At 33.9% G+C, this 17,159-nt stretch overlaps 3 protein-coding genes across 27 annotated transcripts in view; all 3 read left to right on the forward strand.

Annotated features, from left to right (window-relative positions):
• The first annotated feature begins 731 nt into the window (after positions 1-731).
• Positions 732-11,036, forward strand: LOC126751752 (uncharacterized). Its single transcript, XM_050462262.1, has 23 exons — positions 732-867; positions 923-1,260; positions 1,325-1,645; positions 1,708-1,913; positions 2,070-2,278; positions 2,340-2,416; positions 2,518-2,656; positions 2,714-3,168; positions 3,268-3,646; positions 3,710-4,096; positions 4,181-4,682; positions 5,467-5,852; positions 5,918-6,251; positions 7,281-7,443; positions 7,515-7,704; positions 7,759-7,938; positions 8,034-8,298; positions 9,098-9,300; positions 9,374-9,906; positions 9,973-10,050; positions 10,105-10,600; positions 10,656-10,787; positions 10,843-11,036. The coding sequence occupies exons 1-23, from the start codon at positions 772-774 to the stop codon at positions 10,951-10,953; spliced, it is 6,180 nt and encodes a 2,059-aa protein (XP_050318219.1). The 5' UTR covers positions 732-771; the 3' UTR covers positions 10,954-11,036.
• Positions 11,037-12,786: 1,750 nt separating this feature from the next.
• LOC126751245 (JNK1/MAPK8-associated membrane protein) lies at positions 12,787-14,271 on the forward strand. Its single transcript, XM_050461356.1, has 5 exons — positions 12,787-13,185; positions 13,249-13,461; positions 13,537-13,703; positions 13,766-13,900; positions 13,959-14,271. Exons 1-5 carry the CDS (start codon positions 12,962-12,964, stop codon positions 14,111-14,113), a joined length of 894 nt encoding a protein of 297 aa, XP_050317313.1. The 5' UTR covers positions 12,787-12,961; the 3' UTR covers positions 14,114-14,271.
• Positions 14,272-14,566: 295 nt separating this feature from the next.
• Positions 14,567-17,159, forward strand: part of LOC126751242 (casein kinase I) — a 137,367-nt gene continuing 134,774 nt past the window's right edge. For all 25 annotated transcript variants that reach the window (XM_050461338.1, XM_050461328.1, XM_050461331.1 and 22 more), the window contains exon 1: positions 14,567-14,679. The gene's annotated coding sequence lies outside the window, so the exon portion shown is untranslated. The remainder of the gene's footprint in view (positions 14,680-17,159) is intronic.

The raw sequence follows: 17,159 nt of genomic DNA on the forward strand, positions 1-17,159 counted from the left end.
TCATATGAGATTTTGTGATGACGTAGATTTATGAAACATGGCAATACCCAAATACTCAGCTGTTACAAGCCAGAGTTGTTAGAAAGGTTTATCTTATTAAAGAGCAGAAAAATTACAAGAAAAACAGTTATAAAAGTTCAAAAATTACCATATTATATTGTTCTCTGTTCGCAATCTATGAAATATTAGAACTTGGATACCGATACGCATAGAAGATGACATTTTCAAACTTTAATTTTTCATGTTTTAAGAACACTTTCAAGGAAAAAACTCGAATTATTGTAAAATTGTATCAAAACTTCAAAACGTTGTAGTAGTTTTAAAGTTATGGCGGGTACTAACTACGAAAACGAAGTTTTTTTTAAGTTTTGGAATCGGTTAAAAAAAAATTTCATAAGGCAAGTATAATAATCTACGCAACTTTCTACATTTTACTCCCAAGAAACTTAGATACAACTTGATTGAGATATTCTTACACATATTGAAAAAAACGAGAAATTAAAAAAAAAATACTCCCTCACAATCGCGCAACTGACAATGCATCTTAAGGAATTGCATTTATATTACGCATCGAAATGGTATTCATACGCAAGTTATGGAGCTCCTGCCTAATTTCTAATGAAGATTGTTTCCAATAGGCAGTAGATGTCGCCTTCAATCATGTAAAAGTCTATTCACAATAGAAAAAGTTCAAAAGTAAAGGAACGCGCGTCGTCAAATTTTAAAACAGCTTATTTTTTCCTTAACTATATTTATTTACAAATATCCGAAATGTGGTCTATTTTTGAGCAATCACAAATTGAGGATGAAACCATTTCCAATGCGTTTTCATCTCGTGGTCTGTTTAAGATACAAAGTACCGAGGAGGTGAAAAAAATATCTATGTCACAAACTTATATTTTACTTATACTTTTGATATTAGGTAAAAGAATACCCAGAAGTAATTGCCTCATTGCAAAATAAAAAGGTCGTCATCTCCGTGGATAGAAGCTTAATACTGCTCGAAGACGAATTGGTTGCCAAATGTAGTTTTCTTTGTTTCGATGCTCACATTGATGCAGTAGCAATATCCAAAACTGGATATTTAATTGTGGTCGGTTTGCAGAATGGGGAGATACATGGAATATTTGCGAAAGGTTTGCTGCTATTTAATTTAACCGTAACCTCAGAGGACGTACATTTAACGGGACACACTTTCGCTGGTATACAACAACTGAACGGCAAGTTTTACATAAGTTGTACTAATGGAAGTGTTTATCAGTAAGTAAATTTATATTTGTTTTTTGGAAAGAATAGTGTAACTACACTATACTACATTTTATAGGCTCAGTGAGATCGACGAATCCCCATTAGAAGCAAACCCAAATATTACTTTGACAGAAAATGACACGATTACTTTTAATCAGAGCATTTTTGAAGCAGTGACTATAACAAGGATCATTAGCCATGAGTCTGGCTTAAAAAATTTAGAGACAACGCTCTTGGTAGCGCAAAGCAGTTTCGACACAGCTGTTGAACAACCTTTACTTTATATAGCAGGCACCCATAAGGAAGTTTTCTGCAGACACAATGGTAATATTTCCAAAATTAGTTTGCCTGAAAGTTTTAGTGGTGTGAAACGTTTATTCAATTTAGATAATTATATGTGAGTATTTGTAATATGCAGATATTTGAAAAAATATATTTATATGTTTGTCTTCTTTTCAGTTTACTTTTAACGAACTCGGGTCATTTAATAGAGTTCTGTGCCATTACAAAAATGTTACACTTTCCTAAAATGCAAAATGATAACGAACTGCTTATCGATGAACTTGTCATTATGGAATGCAATGATGACAACATTGAATTGCTCGTGCTGGTCAAGTCGACAGAGGGAAGACATGAACGCTGTATTAAGTTTTTGGAGTATCCATGTAAATAAAATTATTACATAACAAATATTTTATGATTTTTACAAAATATTTAATGATTTTTAAATTAAATTTAACACATATTTTTTATAATTTATATAAATTATATATAACATTTTTTTTAATGTTTTTACAAAATATTTAATAATTTTTAATCAGCTTTTAAATGCAACAATGAGCTGGAAGTACCAGAACACGCATGGCTTGTGCAACAGCCGAAATCTTCCGCTAATTTATACTATCTCAGTGGCAAGGAGGTAAATGCAGATAATATACCAAAAGAGATTGAAATGGTTTTGGTGTCAGAAACACACCCTAGTGAACGTTTTAGAAAACTTCTCTCAAAGGGGCTTTTAGATGAAGCTGAGGTGATGAAAAAAAAAAACATATTAACAATAAACAAAATATAAATTGCATATAATTTTGCAGAGTTTCGGCAAGCAGTTTGAACTGTGTCTGCAACCGCTTTATGAGGCAAAAGCAAAACGTATACTACTGACGATTACGTCCTTCGGCGATGTAAGTAGTCAAAGTTGTAAAATTATTTTAAGGTCTTTTCAATTTACATTTATTTTATCTTTTTTATAGAATAACCCTGAATTACTAGAACAAAATTTCAAAGACCTGCTGGCCGTGCTAAAAATATTGAAAACAAAGAATTTTTTAAAAACAATCGCATGATTAATATGCCTTCGCGCCGAACTTTGGAGCGTTATTTGTTGGAAATTCTGAAACATTTGGACGAAGTATGTAAAACCGTTGAAGAAATACATTTTTGTTATTTAATTATTATTAATCTGTAGAATGATGAAAGGGATTGGTTAGAAATACACGAGCAGTTGCGGCGTTTGGAAACGCTCACAATTCTGGATCCCTATGAGGTCAATTCGGAATGGTCGAAATTCGTATATGAAGCAAATCTCGCTAAAATGATCATTGCCTTATTTAAAACCGATATGCCAGCGGCATGTTTGATTTACAAACGACATGTCAGCGCTATGAAATTTTTAAAGGAATCGGAACTACGACAACTACTCAGTCTTATACCGAATCACACAGAACCATTTCACGTGCTGCAATGGCTGCGCCAATTTGTGCCTACCGTCAGCAATACACATCCGAAATTGACACCATACATTGCCGAATGGTGTATACAAAAGACGCGTACATTACAATATGCGGACCATTGGCCAGAGATTGGTTTGGAATTTGCCAGTAAAGTGGCGAAAATATTCGAAGAAATTGAATTCATGCACTGGTAGGCAACTAAGCTGAATTATAAACATTTCTTTTGCAACAGTTGTATCAATAACTTCTTAATCTTTCTCACCCTCACTAACTCTACTCTCGCTCCTAGCGACGTTCGGCGGCAACACGAGCACAATATTGTTAAATTTCGCGACTTGGTGAATGCATTGGAGGATTTGTCGGTGTTGAAGAAGCGCTATAATTTAATGTTCACGCTGGATAATTATTTAAAAGACTCGGTGGATGAAGCAGCACTATTTATACTGCAACGCGTGCATTTGGATGATTTGAAAAGCCTGGTTAATGATTTTCTCTATCCCATATTTCAAGAGAAAGGAAAAACTCCTGTGGAGGCAATACGTCAGTACATCACGCTGTTGGTGGCCAATCGTAATTCGTTGAGCAGCTGGCTTGAGCGGTCGGTGGCCTGCATTGAACTCCTACACAACGAGGATGATAGAATGGAGTGCGCTTTACTTGTTTTGAAAGTATGTATGAGAGGTTTTGGAGAAAAAACACTCTATAATTTATACTTTTTTTTTATCACTCAGAGCGCGCCCGTGCCATGGCCGGAGGTTGTAAATCCTCTTATAAAATTTCGCTATTCTACACACCCAATTGCTACTAAAATAAATATTGAATATGAATTTCAAGTTATAAAAATTATGAAAGTAAAATATGGCTGGCCTGCGGACAGTGATATAGAGTCAAATATGGAGCTTTTTGTGCAACGTGTTATTAAGATGGAATTCCCCGAAATGTTGGATGACATACGTGTACTTACGCAGGCGTCACCGGAGAATGCCACATTTGCCAATTTCATGTGTTGTTATCAATTAGTGCGCAAAAAGAAACTTGATCGCGCCTACGAATTTTTCAAATCACTAAGTGTTGAAAAACACAACAAAGCCTGCATGGAAGTCATTGATATTTTAGCGGTTAGTGTGATAACATGTTGTGTATCAGCGAAACTTTATTCATATTTCATTTTGTTTTGTTTCTTTTTCGGCATTCAACTATAGAGCATGCTTGAGAACCCCACTGCGCCCATAGATGATGAGGACGCAGAGAAGAAAAGGGATTTAATTGAATTCTTTCAATTGATTGTGCCGCATGCCGATTGTCGCAGCTTTGAGAAGCGTCTGCGCGCCGTACAACAGCGTTTTGTACTCTGCCAGAAGTTTCGTCTACAAGTTGGCGCGATCAGTGAATTGGTGCCACTAACACAACGTTTGCAGCTTCTCGATCGCGGCATTGAGTGTATAATGGATCGGAGTCAGGCGACGGTAAATGTGCCGCGTTTCATTGTTAGCGAAGTAGGTGATTTATGTGCAGCCCTACAACTGGAAAGAGTTTACGGTGTCTTACATATAAGTCGGCGTATACACTGTCTGCCGCTCACTAGCGCTTTAGCTTATGCCATACTTCAACTGGTGGACTGTACGCCGCAGAATAAGGATGACTTTATTGGTTTAGCATTGGAGTTGCTAACACAGCAGATCTTGGCATTGCGTAATTGTAAAAGTGAGTAAGGAAAGTTTTTCGGCTTATTGCTGATTTATTTTTTATACACTGTTCAGTTGCAAGATTAATTAATTGATATTAATTTTATTTAAAAAAAATAACACATTTTTTTAAATAATTTTTATTATTTTTTTTTAATTGTTATTATTATTTTTTAATTAATATTTTTTTAATTGTTTTTTTTTTTATTTTTGTACATTTTTTTAAATAATATTTATTAATTGTTTGTTTTTAACAAGTTTTTTATTTTTTTTTAATATTTTTAAATTTTTTTTTAATTTTTAATTTTTTTTAATTTATAATGTTTTTAAATTTTTTTATTTTTTTAGTTTTGATTACTTTTTTTATAATTCTTATTGATTTCGTTTTTTCATATTTTTTTAAATTATTATTGTATAATTTTTTTTAAATTTTTTTAACATTTAAAAAAACTTTTATTATTTTTTTTTCTAATATTTTTTTTAACAAGTTTTTTATTTTTTTTTTAAATTTTTAAATTTTTTTCAATTTTTAATTTTTTTTTAATTTATAATGTTCTTAAATTTTTTTTTTATTTTTTTAGTTTTTATTACTTTTTTTATAATTCTTATTGATTTCGTTTTTTCATATTTTTTTTATTTATTATTGAATAATTTTTTTTTTTATTTTTTTAACATTCATTTCAAAAAACTTTTATTAATTTTTTTTCTAATATATTTTATAATTTTTTTTTAATAATTATTATTAAATTTTTTTTAATAATTTATATAAAAAATTGTGCTTGTTTTGATATTTTTTAATGAAGCTGCTACCACGAGCAACTCTGTAGAAAAAGACACCGATGTTCTCACATTTCCAATAGTCTATGAATTACTCGTCCAAGCCTCACTGCAAGAGCACTACAAGCTATCTGAATTGTCAGAATTGTTAAAGTATGTGCAACTAGCCGCCATTAGCTATCCCGTTGACGCCTTAACCAGTTTCTATGTTGACAAAGAGAAAGAGGTCAACGAGAATATTTGCAAAGCATTGGACGCTTCCGAAATTGCACTAGCTGATGCGACACTTAACTTTTCATCAGCGCAAATAAACGGTTCATTTGATGCCAAAACGGCAGCGCCAGCAAAAAGCCGTTACTCTGTATCGGTTTTCGATGAAATCGAAGTACAACCTTGGCAACCACATAAAAAAGTAGGTAATAATAAATACATTCACAAAACATAATAAATTGCATACTTTCAAATAAACTGCTGCAGAGTGATAACATTGAGCAGACCTCGATAATGAAATTTGTGGCACGTAGCATCTTACTGCTCTTAGCCGAAACTGTGCCCACTAACAGTTTGCTAGCGCAATTACGCACAATGCTAAGCGATGACATTGAAAAGGATGAGGCAATGGATGATTTCTTCTCGTCGCTCGAGCAATTGATCAAAGCGAAAATGCACGATGTTTGGTATATAATAGTGCAATTCATTTTGGAATATCAAAAGCGGCACAAATGCAACATAATCGGTAAAGATTTCGTATCCTTGCATTTGTCGCGAGTTTTTCGAAATATCATGTTGAATAAGGACGTCAATTTTATAGGTAACAACGTGCGCCTAGCTGTTTGTGTGTGTGCTTGTATCGGGTTTTTTAAGAGCTTGATAACTTTTTAAAAAAACGCATAAAATTTGCAAAATCTCATCGGTTCTTTATTTGAAACGTTAGATTGGTTCATGACATTTACTTTTTGAAGATAATTTCATTTAAATGTTGACCGCGGCTGCGTCTTAGGTGGTCCATTCGGAAAGTCCAATTTTGGGCAACTTTTTCGAGCATTTCGGCCGGAATAGCCCGAATTTCTTCGGAAATGTTGTCTTCCAAAGCTGGAATAGTTGCTGGCTTATTTCTGTAGACTTTAGACTTGACGTAGCCCCACAAAAAATAGTCTAAAGGCGTTAAATCGCATGATCTTGGTGGCCAACTGCCCATACACTGTTTGGTGTGGTTTGTACGCTGGTGGAATCATTGGACCGTATTTTTTCAAAGATGCTGTTGGACGCAACGTTACGGTGAATGGCGATCGCTATCGTTCGATGCTAACAAACTTTTTGTTGCCAAAAATGGAAGAACTGAACTTGGTTGACATGTGGTTTCAACAAGATGGCGCTACATGCCACACAGCTCGCGATTCTATGGCCATTTTGAGGGAAAACTTCGGAGAACAATTCATCTCAAGAAATGGACCCGTAAGTTGGCCACCAAGATCATGCGATTTAACGCCTTTAGACTATTTTTTGTGGGGCTACGTCAAGTCTAAAGTCTACAGAAATAAGCCAGCAACTATTCCAGCTTTGGAAGACAACATTTCCGAAGAAATTCGGGCTATGAAATGCTCGAAAAAGTTGCCCAAAATTGGACTTTCCGAATGGACCACCTAAGACGCAGCCGCGGTCAACATTTAAATGAAATTATCTTCAAAAAGTAAATGTCATGAACCAATCTAACGTTTCAAATAAAGAACCGATGAGATTTTGCAAATTTTATGCGTTTTTTTTTAAAAAAAAGTTATCAAGCTCTTAAAAAATCACCCGATATTTACTAAATTTTATTATTTTTTTATTTGCACTATAGATCTTTTCGTCATGCTCATCGCGGATGAGAATAAAGAATCTTTACTCAATATGCTGAGCAAAGATTTGAAAACCGACCAGCAACGTTTAAATCTGCTCACACTTTCGGAAATGTACCATGTGCACCTCGAAGGCCACAATCAAGTGGAGTCAATACGTATTAAGTATAGTGAAAACTATCGTCATAATTTGTTGAATTGAAAATAAGCTAACCTTACTTTTATTCGGCGTGCAGGCGTTTAAAGCAATACTACTACATGGAATTCATCAAACAAGACCCCAGCATAAAAGGTCAATTCAACCTCGAAACCGATAATATACAACAATTATTGAAATTGTTTTACAATAAGAAGTTGGATGTGAGGTGGTTGGAGCGTATAAGTCGTGATTTCAATTTAGATTATCAAGAATTGCTTATAACACAGGTGAGCCATGCGCATTTTCGAAAATCACCATTTTCAAATAAAAACTTATTTCAGGTACTAAGCATTTTGTCTGGTCAGGAGTTTAAATATGACGTAAAGACTGACGCCTTCGGTGAGGAGGAGCTGATTGTATTAAGTACTGTTAACGACATACGCAATTTATGTCAATCATATTTGCATGCGATAAAAAATACCGATTTAATAACGACGAAGTTGTTGCAATTCATAAATGAGGTGCATTACATAATTATAGGTTCCTTAACGGTTTATCACATTACTATTTGAATTTTGTGTTTGTTTTTCTTTTTTTTTTTCTTCCAATGCTACAGATCAACATTTATTTTTACGAGCTTTATTTGTATGTTATTGAAATACTGTCATTTTTGGATAAAATGCCCAAAGAAATGGAAATTTGGAAGCAAATGTTACAATTTCTCAAGCATAAAATGGTGAAGCGGCGCCGCAATCGGCCTGGTCCATACGAGACCGACATGTGGCTGCAGTCACAAAGTGAAATGGGTGTTATGCCGAAAATTGCACGTTTTCGCTTGCCATTCAAGCCGATCATTGAGCAACCACTAAAAGATATCTTGGGTGAGTGCGATTTTATAATTACACCCTGAACAGGGTATATTAAGTTTGCCACGAAGTTTGTAACACAAAAAAGAAAACCACGGAGACCCTATGAAATGTATACCTAAATGTTGAGCTGAGTTGATTTAGTCATGTTTGTCTGTATATACGCGAGCTAGTCTCTCAGGTTTTGACCTGTCGCTATGAAATTTTCTATACGTTCTTTTCTCCTAGAGAAAGGGTTCATTTGTCAGAACCGCCGATATCGAACCACTAATATATATAGTTGCCGAACAAATTGAACGATCGAAATCAAATTATTGTATGGAAGAAGTTTTTACTAGAAATCACATTCTTGTAAAGAAAAGTTTTTTATTTGTAAAGGGTATTCTAGTGTTTTTCATTTTATTTTTTTTTATTGAATTCATTTTCTCAATGTTTTTTATATTATATTTTTTAAAATAATTTTTTATATTATATTTTTTTAAATAAATTTTTATTTACTTTTTTCTATATATATTTTTTTCTTTTTTTATTAAATTTTTTTATATATTACTTGATTTTTATTATTTTTTATGTTAATTTTTTTTAATAATTTTTTATACTATATATTTTTTAATACATTTTTTTATTTATTTATTTTTTTTATTCCATATTTTTTTATCTTATTTATTTCATTTTTTAATTTTTAATTATTTAATTTTTTACTTTCTTTTATTTGTTTATTTTTATTTCATTAATTTATTTATTTACTTTCTTTTATTTATTTACTTTTTTTATTACTTCATTTTTTTTTATTTATATATTTTTATTTTTCTAGACAACGAATTGAGTGTAGAAAATTGTGAAAGCTGGTTTCCGCTCATGCAAATGCACACAATGCTCAAAGGATCAAGTGATGTGGCCAAAATTCGCGATTACTTCTGCATGTCGGCGGTGAAAAACTCAATTGGCGAGTATAAAGCTAAAAATGAGTCCGAAATATGGCATTTGCAGCCTACAAATAATGCATTTCTGCAATCGGTAAGTTTGAAAATTCACTGATCGAATGCTAATTCTAATTACTACACGATTTGTATAAATCTATAATCTATAGATACTCCGACTCGTTAAGCATGTCACCAATCCATCCAAAACATTTATGATACTCTATTTTGTTGCGAACTATGCACCAGATGGCGCGGATCAAGTAGAAGCTTCGTATGAATGCTACAAGTATGCGATGGAGCATAGCGAATTTATAACCAATGAAAATTATCAAGATCGACTGATGAAAATCAAGCGAAAATATCCCATACTTAAGACACAGCATTTACTTTATATTTACGGTCTTACGGAAGAGAAACTACTGCGTCTAGTTGAGAATCCAACAGAACTTATTTATAATCTTTATCACCATGAGCTGATATTGAAAACGAGCAAGTTGGATATTAATCAAGTGGCGAAGGAAATAGCTGAATTGCATAATTTAGATTTGGCGGCGATGCAGTTACAATTGCTGCAGAAGTGGTTATCTTTCACAGGACGCTCGAGTACTGAAAATGTATTGGAAGAAACATTGTTCGAAGAACAGGGTACAGACGATGTTAACGATGCGAATGCGTGCAATGCAGCGGAAAATGTGATAAGGTTGTGATGGTATTGTATAGAATTATTGGCAGTCGAAATTTTTATCATTTCATTTTGATAATGCAGATCAAATTACATACTCAACAGTTGGCCGCAGAAGGAGGCCGTGGACTTCTTTGTAGCGCACATTTTCCCGGATGATGGGTAGGTTGTAATTTATTTATTTATTTAATTTAATTGGTTTTGAAATAATTTCAGCGGTGTAAGCACCAGCAAACAGTTGCAAATGTACGAATGTTTCTCGAAATTAAACGATGGCAGTGAATCCTTCAAAAACGTACTTAGCCAGAAGCAATATATTACCATTAAGTGTGTGCATGAGTTAAGGCAGTTAGGTTATAATTTAAGTTTGGAAAAATTTACAAATTGCAATAAAGTCGATCTATTAAAAACGATTTGGAAACAAAATGCTCAAAATCCGCACACACTCGAAATATTAGCAAACATTTGTTTGGGCTTTGATATATCACACTCGAAAATCTGGAACGGCATATTGAAACGTATGGCCATGTTCAATATGGTGCGTGAATTGAATGCTTTATTGGATATATTGTCGTGCGAAAATAAAATCCTAGACATAGAGGGCTTAATAGTTGCATGGGAATGCGTGCTGTGGCAACCATTCAAAACTGCCAACCAAACACGTTCAATTGCACAGGAGGAAGTATTGCAAAAGGCTCTCTTCCGCTTACAGGTGAGTTAAACTTTATATCAACTTAATATAACTTACACTTTATAAACTTTTTCAGGGCTGTCCAATTGTACACAAGTTGAATTTGGTTGAATTTGCAGAGCTATGCATTTGCTTGGATCGTGCTCATATGGCAGCGGTGGCATTGGCATTGTGTCGGGATGAGGCGAAACGTGAACATATCAAAAAGGTAATAAGTTGCAAAAGTATTTGTTAAAAATCCTGGCAATATTTTATTTTTCTAGTTGATATTACCTAGAAGAAATGAACAAATGCGCAAAGATATTTTAGAATTAGAAGATGCGGGAATGATGTCTGTCATTTTAAACTTTGCGCTAAGAGAGCTGGAACTTTAGATTTAATAATTATGTACATACAGATTAAATAAAGATTGTTAACCGCTTGAAACGAATTAAAAAGATCAAAATTACACTCAGGATTTGAGAACAGTGTTTGTTGAAATTAAAGGTGCCATTAGCTTTATACTCATTGTAATTTATAGTCGCACATTATGCCATAACGCCTTTTTTTTACTTTTTTTAATTCAAAGTTTCTTTTAATAACGACACATAATTTAATTTTTAAAATATTTAAAATTTTACTTTTCAAATTATAGGTTGTCAAAAAAGTCTTGCGGTATTTTTATTGAATTTTCAATTGTTCATAAAATTGGTTACAATAATGCGATTCAAGTCAAATATGCGCCGTTTTGTTCGATGACGCGTTCCCAACGAGATGCTAACTTCATAATGTCCCTCTCATAGAAGCTCGCTTCCCTATTGGCAAAAAACTCGGAAAGCCAATTTTCACAGGACTCTCTTGTGGCCAACTTCAGACTACCAAGCGCGTCCGCCATGGACAGAAACAGGTGGTAATCACTTGGTGCGAGAACCGGACTATACGGTGGATGCAAAAGAACTTCTCATCCGAGCTCCCGGAGCTTCTGGCGCGTCACTAAAGATGTGTGTAGCCTGGCGTTGTTCTGATGGAAGACAATTCGGCCTCTGTCGATCAAAGATGGCCTCTTCTGCATGAGTGCTGCCTTCAAGCGGTCCAGTTGTTGGCAGTACAGGTCCGAATTGAGCGTTTGGCCATAGGGGAGCAGCTCATAGTGGATTATTCCCTGCCAATCCCACCAAACACACAGAAGAACCTTCCTGGCCGTCAATCCAGGCTTGGCCACCGTCTGGGCCGCTTCAACGCGACCCCGACCGTTTGCGCCTTACGTTATCGTTATCGTAAGTGACCCACTTTTCATCGCCAGTCACCATACGCTTCAAAAACGGGTCGATTTTGTTGCGATTCAGAAGCGATTCGCATGCGTCGATACGGTCAAAGATGTTTTTTTGCGTCAATTCGTGTGTCACCCATACATCGAGCTTCTTAGTGACTCCAAGCTTCTTCAAATGGTTTATAACGGTTTGATGACTCATGCCCAGCTCTTGACCGATGCTACGCCTGCTACTATGCCGGTCTCTTTCGAGCAATTCAGCGATTTTATCGCAATTTTCGACGACAGGCCTTCCGGAGCGTGGCGCATCTTCGACCACCTCTACACCAGAACGAAAACGTTGAAACCATCGTTGTGCGGTGGAAATGGAAACTGTATCGGGTCCATAAACTGCACAAATTTGATTGGCGGCTTGAGATGCATTTTTGCCTTTATCATAGTAGTACTGTAAAATATGCCGTATTTTCTCTTTATTTTGCTCCATGTTTGCGACGCTATAAGTCACGAACGACTTAAAAGAAACGACAATCAATCAAACTCGTGTAAGCGCGTGAAATGAGCTTTCCTGACCACCTCTTTGCATGCCCCACAAACCCCATCCATCTAACACCCTTCTCCCTTTGGTCCGACCCCGTTGAAACAGCACGTTTCTTGGGCCTACCGTTAGATGACATCGACGACAACACAAATGACATTTACTATCCCAACGGGGATTAGATTTCCGTTAAAACAACAACAACAACAGCTTTCCAAAAAGGTATAGCATGACCCGATGCGACGAATTAAACTAGAACTACGCGCTTTCAGCGCCAACTAGCAAAAATACCGCAAGACTTTTTTGTCAACCCATAAATAAAAGTGCGACATCTATTGGATATTAAAAGAAGCATTTGGCGAAATGCAAAAAATATTCTCTTCATAGCTGATCAATTGTGAATGGAAGAAAAAATTGGATGTATCAGCTGTTAAAAATTGTAAACAAGAATTGGCAAAAGTTTGTTTTTCTGTAATTTAAATATCCAATAACACAAAACCAATGTATTTTAATATATTAAATAAAATTATCAAATAACAGCAACTAATTTTTCCAATGTGAACTACACATTTTAAGAGTGTTAAACTTAACTAGAATCATGGATCGTTGTCCTGGTCAATATTGCGGACGCACTTTGTATGATAATGGTAGCTGGTCCGATTGCGGGGCATGTGAGCGTGGCTATCGAGTAAATGAATCATTTGTTTGCTCACCATGTCGTGATGAATTGAACACTTACTCTTGGTTGTATTTAGGATTTATGGCAATGTTGCCATTAATGCTACATTGCTTCTTCATTGATTTAAATGCGAAGGATCGCAAGTAAATACTATGCCATATTTTATAATTGTAATTACTTTTTATATTTATACATTATGTCAATAGATTTTCACGCAAGCAATTAATACTTACGGCCTGCGCCTTCATAGAAGTAACACTTTCGGCAATATTATCCATATTACTTATGGAACCAATGTGGGAATTTCGCTTGCATTCTTGTGGTGTCCGCAAATTTACTGATTGGTATACGTTGTTTTACAATCCATCCCCAAACTACGAAACTCGTTTGCATTGCACTCAAGAAGCTGTATATCCACTGTAAGTATTACTAACTCCAAAGTCATATCATGTATGTATTTTTAAAAATTTTTAACTTTGTTTTTTCCAACATAGTCAAACTATTGTTCTCGTATTCTACTTCCTGTGCTTAGCAACAATGTTCTTAATACGTCCAATTGTTAGCTCCATTACTGATGTACGTGGAAAGGCTCCCATTTACGCAGCACTTTACTTCCTCCCGCTTTTGACATCTATTCATGCACTTGCTTGCGGCCTTATATGTGAATACTTATACATTTATATCAAACAAGTGTCTTTTCTTTACTAACATGCTTCTTTTTAGATTGGTTCTTTCCATATTTAAGCATTGGGATTGCTATGATAACAAACGCCATACATTATTCGGTCAAATTGGATCAGACGTTTAAATCGCTAATACGCTCTTCCTTGCTAGAGGTTAAAAATTTCGTAATTATTTGTAAGTAAAAAGTAGTACATATATATAGATGCCAGTACGATAATAAAATGTTTTTTAGCTGTACATTGGCTTTTGTTAGCCTACGGTATAATTGCGCTCGGCCACCATTATGCCTTTTTATGTCTTATCCCATTTCCATCGATTTTCTATATTTTAACTGTACGTTTCACGGACCCATCCGAGTTTCGTGAAGTGGAATCTCGACAAACCTAGTATATTTCTAATAATACTTTAGTTCATATTTTTGTAAAATATTTGTCTTAATTTATAATTAATGTTTTTGTAATATGTGTATATGTCAGCATTTTTTATATCTTATTGGAAATAAAATACCGATACATAATGTAATAAAAACAAATAGGCAAGCTAAACGGTGATTCTTATTGGAGCATTGTTGGCAGGTTAGCTCACTCAGAGAACACAAAACATATGTTCTCTGGCTCACTACAGTCGGAGTAATTAGAGTTGACACGGTTCAGGGACATCAACTCAACAACAATCCTCAAAATTGCTTACAGAACTTTGTCGGCCGCTATAACAAACAAAACATAGCATTAATAATATTTTACCGTAAAAATTGTTTCGGTAATTTGTAAATATCACATTTCACCACACTTTCTGGGGATATATTTTTTTAACATTTGGCAACGCCAATTTAGTTAGACGTCTATCTTTCGTAGTTTCCCTTGCATGCTGCAGTGATTTGGTGTGGTGTAAATATAGAACATTGCGATTATACGGTCATTTTGGCCAAGATATTCCAGACGAATATCATTCCGGTAATACATTTTGCAAGCTTACTAGGAATTGTGTAATTTACGTTTAAACAAAAGCACAAGTATTAATTCTATATATTGAAAATATTGCTTATCGGTGTCGGGAGACGGAAAAATTCACTCATTCGGTTGCGTGAATGTCTAGGGTGTGCTCCTTCTTGTTTTGATCGAAAAATTATTTCATATATTTAAAATGCATCCGATAAAATGAGACAAATAGTGCGCTAAACTGCAAACGAATTAATGAAATATACGAAGAAGTACAAAATCGTGTACACACAAAACTTGTGACTGCAAAGTAGAAGTAAAGAAAAATGACAAACAGTAATCAAATGGATACTATGTTCACTAATAAATGTTTTATAAATTGTGCCAATACTTCTTTTCGACAATATCCACAACTTTGTGCAAAAACCATCTGCGGTTTTTCTTGTGGTTTAAAAAATCATAACCTTTATATTATACAAATTCTTCATAATGCATTTGCGTACTTTCGTCTTCTTTCGAAAAGTTATTAATTGCAGGATAAAATAGCTAAGAATTGTAAAAACATGTATAATCAATCTAATATTTTTGATTACAATAATTATCAAGATTTTCGTATTGTCATTTTATCCATTAAGATTTCTCCAAATTGCTTGCCAATTTCTTCGACTTTGCTTTCTGGTGTGGTTTTCCACCACACTCTAGTTTTTTGTTTCGTTCACACTAAGGCGGCATGCAATAAGTAAATGCTCAGCCTGAAGAGTACCATTGTTAGTGAATTTTTATAACTAACCATCTGCGGTTTCACATCAGGACCACAGGGTGACAATACTAAAATATACGTGGGGACAATGATTGAAATTGGGTGTTTTCGTCTCGCCTCTTCGTTGTGAAGCTGCACTGCGGCTAGTCGGCGAGACAGTCCTTTTAAGTGTTTTTATGTGGTAGGAAAATCATAAATTCATTACTAGAATTATAAAACATATGAATAAAAGTGAAATGTTTAGTGCATATTAATTTGTTTGGAATTGATATAAAGTAATTGATAAATAGTTTGTAACCTTTTTCCTCTACTAGTTTATGCGCGCATGAATAATGCTAAATTACCCTCAAATATAGATGTGTTCCATAACCAAAGTGTTGCAATAATTAAATATGTTTTTGAATTCGTGAAAATATCAGTCCATATAATAGTTAATGACTTAATGCTATGCGAAACTGTTTTTATAAAAAAATAAATTAAACACATTACATTTGTGATGCAATGGAATTAAATGATTTTCAGGCATATATATATATATGTATATATGGATGTGTGTGTGTGGACCTTTACGTCAAATGCGAGACCAAAATCACAAAAAGAAAATGCAAATAACACCCTGTCTTTAACGTCATGGTAGTCACGGCTGATGATTACCTTTACAAAAGAACAAATGAATGCATTTCCTTTAAAAAAAAATAATAATAATTTTTTTAAACTGAATTTCATGTGATGATAAAACTCGTTTTGCGAAAAAATTCTGCAAAACATACATATGTGTCTACCCAACCTTGTTGGCCTATATTCAAATATGAAATTTGCAGGTGTGTGTGGTGTATTTTGAATTGTGTTGCGATGAGTACGAGTACAGATTTTTGATTGCAAACACTTTTTCTTAATTTCGGGGTTTATTTTCTCAAACATATTTTATAAATGGATTTTTATGCAAATAAACTTATTTTTATGCCGATTATGTGTTGCAACTGTGCTTTCTTCCTGTATCGAGAAATGTGAAAATCAATTAGAAATCAAAAGCAATACAACACACAATTCTATTATCTGTCTCACTCATATTGCAGGGTGGTGAATATGTTTTTTGCAAAGTGTAGAGTGTAAAGTGTTTACTTTGCGCTCTCTTTTGCATTGGTAAATTGTATTTTACCGAGAGCAAATATTTAACACTCTCTTTTAAAAAGTCATGAATTGGGTGGTGTTTTATCCAAAAAAGTTGGAATATATTTTTTTAATAATAATTTTTAAAAACATTATTAGTGCATTTGCCGAGCTTTTTTATATGAATTCGTTTAAAAAAGATAAAGTATATTCTTAAGTACATTGTTATAATATATTATTTGTTAACCGCGAAATTAAATAGACACATTCATATAAACATAGGATATATGTATGTACATAAATGTTTTTAACAGTTAATGGAGTAAACTTAAAATTATGTGAGTAATCATCAGGTATCAACATTACTGAAAATTCGTATATACATACATTTGTCGACGGTCCTATATTTTTTTACACAATTTTATGAACACACCATATATAGTGTTAGTACTTGAATATAATAAACGTTTTAAATCAAATATACATACTATATGTACGGATTAAAAATACCCTATGAAACAACGTTTACAACGTTTGCACACAAATACAATAGATTCTGATCGGAATCAAATTTGGTAAAGATGTCTTAGCAAATGAAGCAGTTTTCCATACAAGAAATGACAGC

The sequence above is a fragment of the Bactrocera neohumeralis genome, chromosome 2 (assembly GCF_024586455.1).
Source record: "Bactrocera neohumeralis isolate Rockhampton chromosome 2, APGP_CSIRO_Bneo_wtdbg2-racon-allhic-juicebox.fasta_v2, whole genome shotgun sequence".
In the NCBI taxonomy this organism is placed as follows: Eukaryota; Metazoa; Arthropoda; class Insecta; order Diptera; family Tephritidae; genus Bactrocera; species Bactrocera neohumeralis.

Bases quoted from the DNA above. Each gene is read 5' to 3' on its own strand.
- LOC126751752 (XM_050462262.1), top strand. From the start codon at position 772: ATGTGGTCTATTTTTGAGCAATCACAAATTGAGGATGAAACCATTTCC. The intron at 2,657-2,713 runs GTATGTAAAACC...ATTAATCTGTAG, and splicing joins TTCTGAAACATTTGGACGAA to AATGATGAAAGGGATTGGTT. The intron at 4,683-5,466 runs GTGAGTAAGGAA...TTTTTAATGAAG, and splicing joins GGCATTGCGTAATTGTAAAA to CTGCTACCACGAGCAACTCT.
- LOC126751245 (XM_050461356.1), top strand. From the start codon at position 12,962: ATGGATCGTTGTCCTGGTCAATATTGCGGACGCACTTTGTATGATAAT. The intron at 13,186-13,248 runs GTAAATACTATG...TTATGTCAATAG, and splicing joins TTAAATGCGAAGGATCGCAA to ATTTTCACGCAAGCAATTAA. The intron at 13,462-13,536 runs GTAAGTATTACT...TTTCCAACATAG, and splicing joins CAAGAAGCTGTATATCCACT to TCAAACTATTGTTCTCGTAT.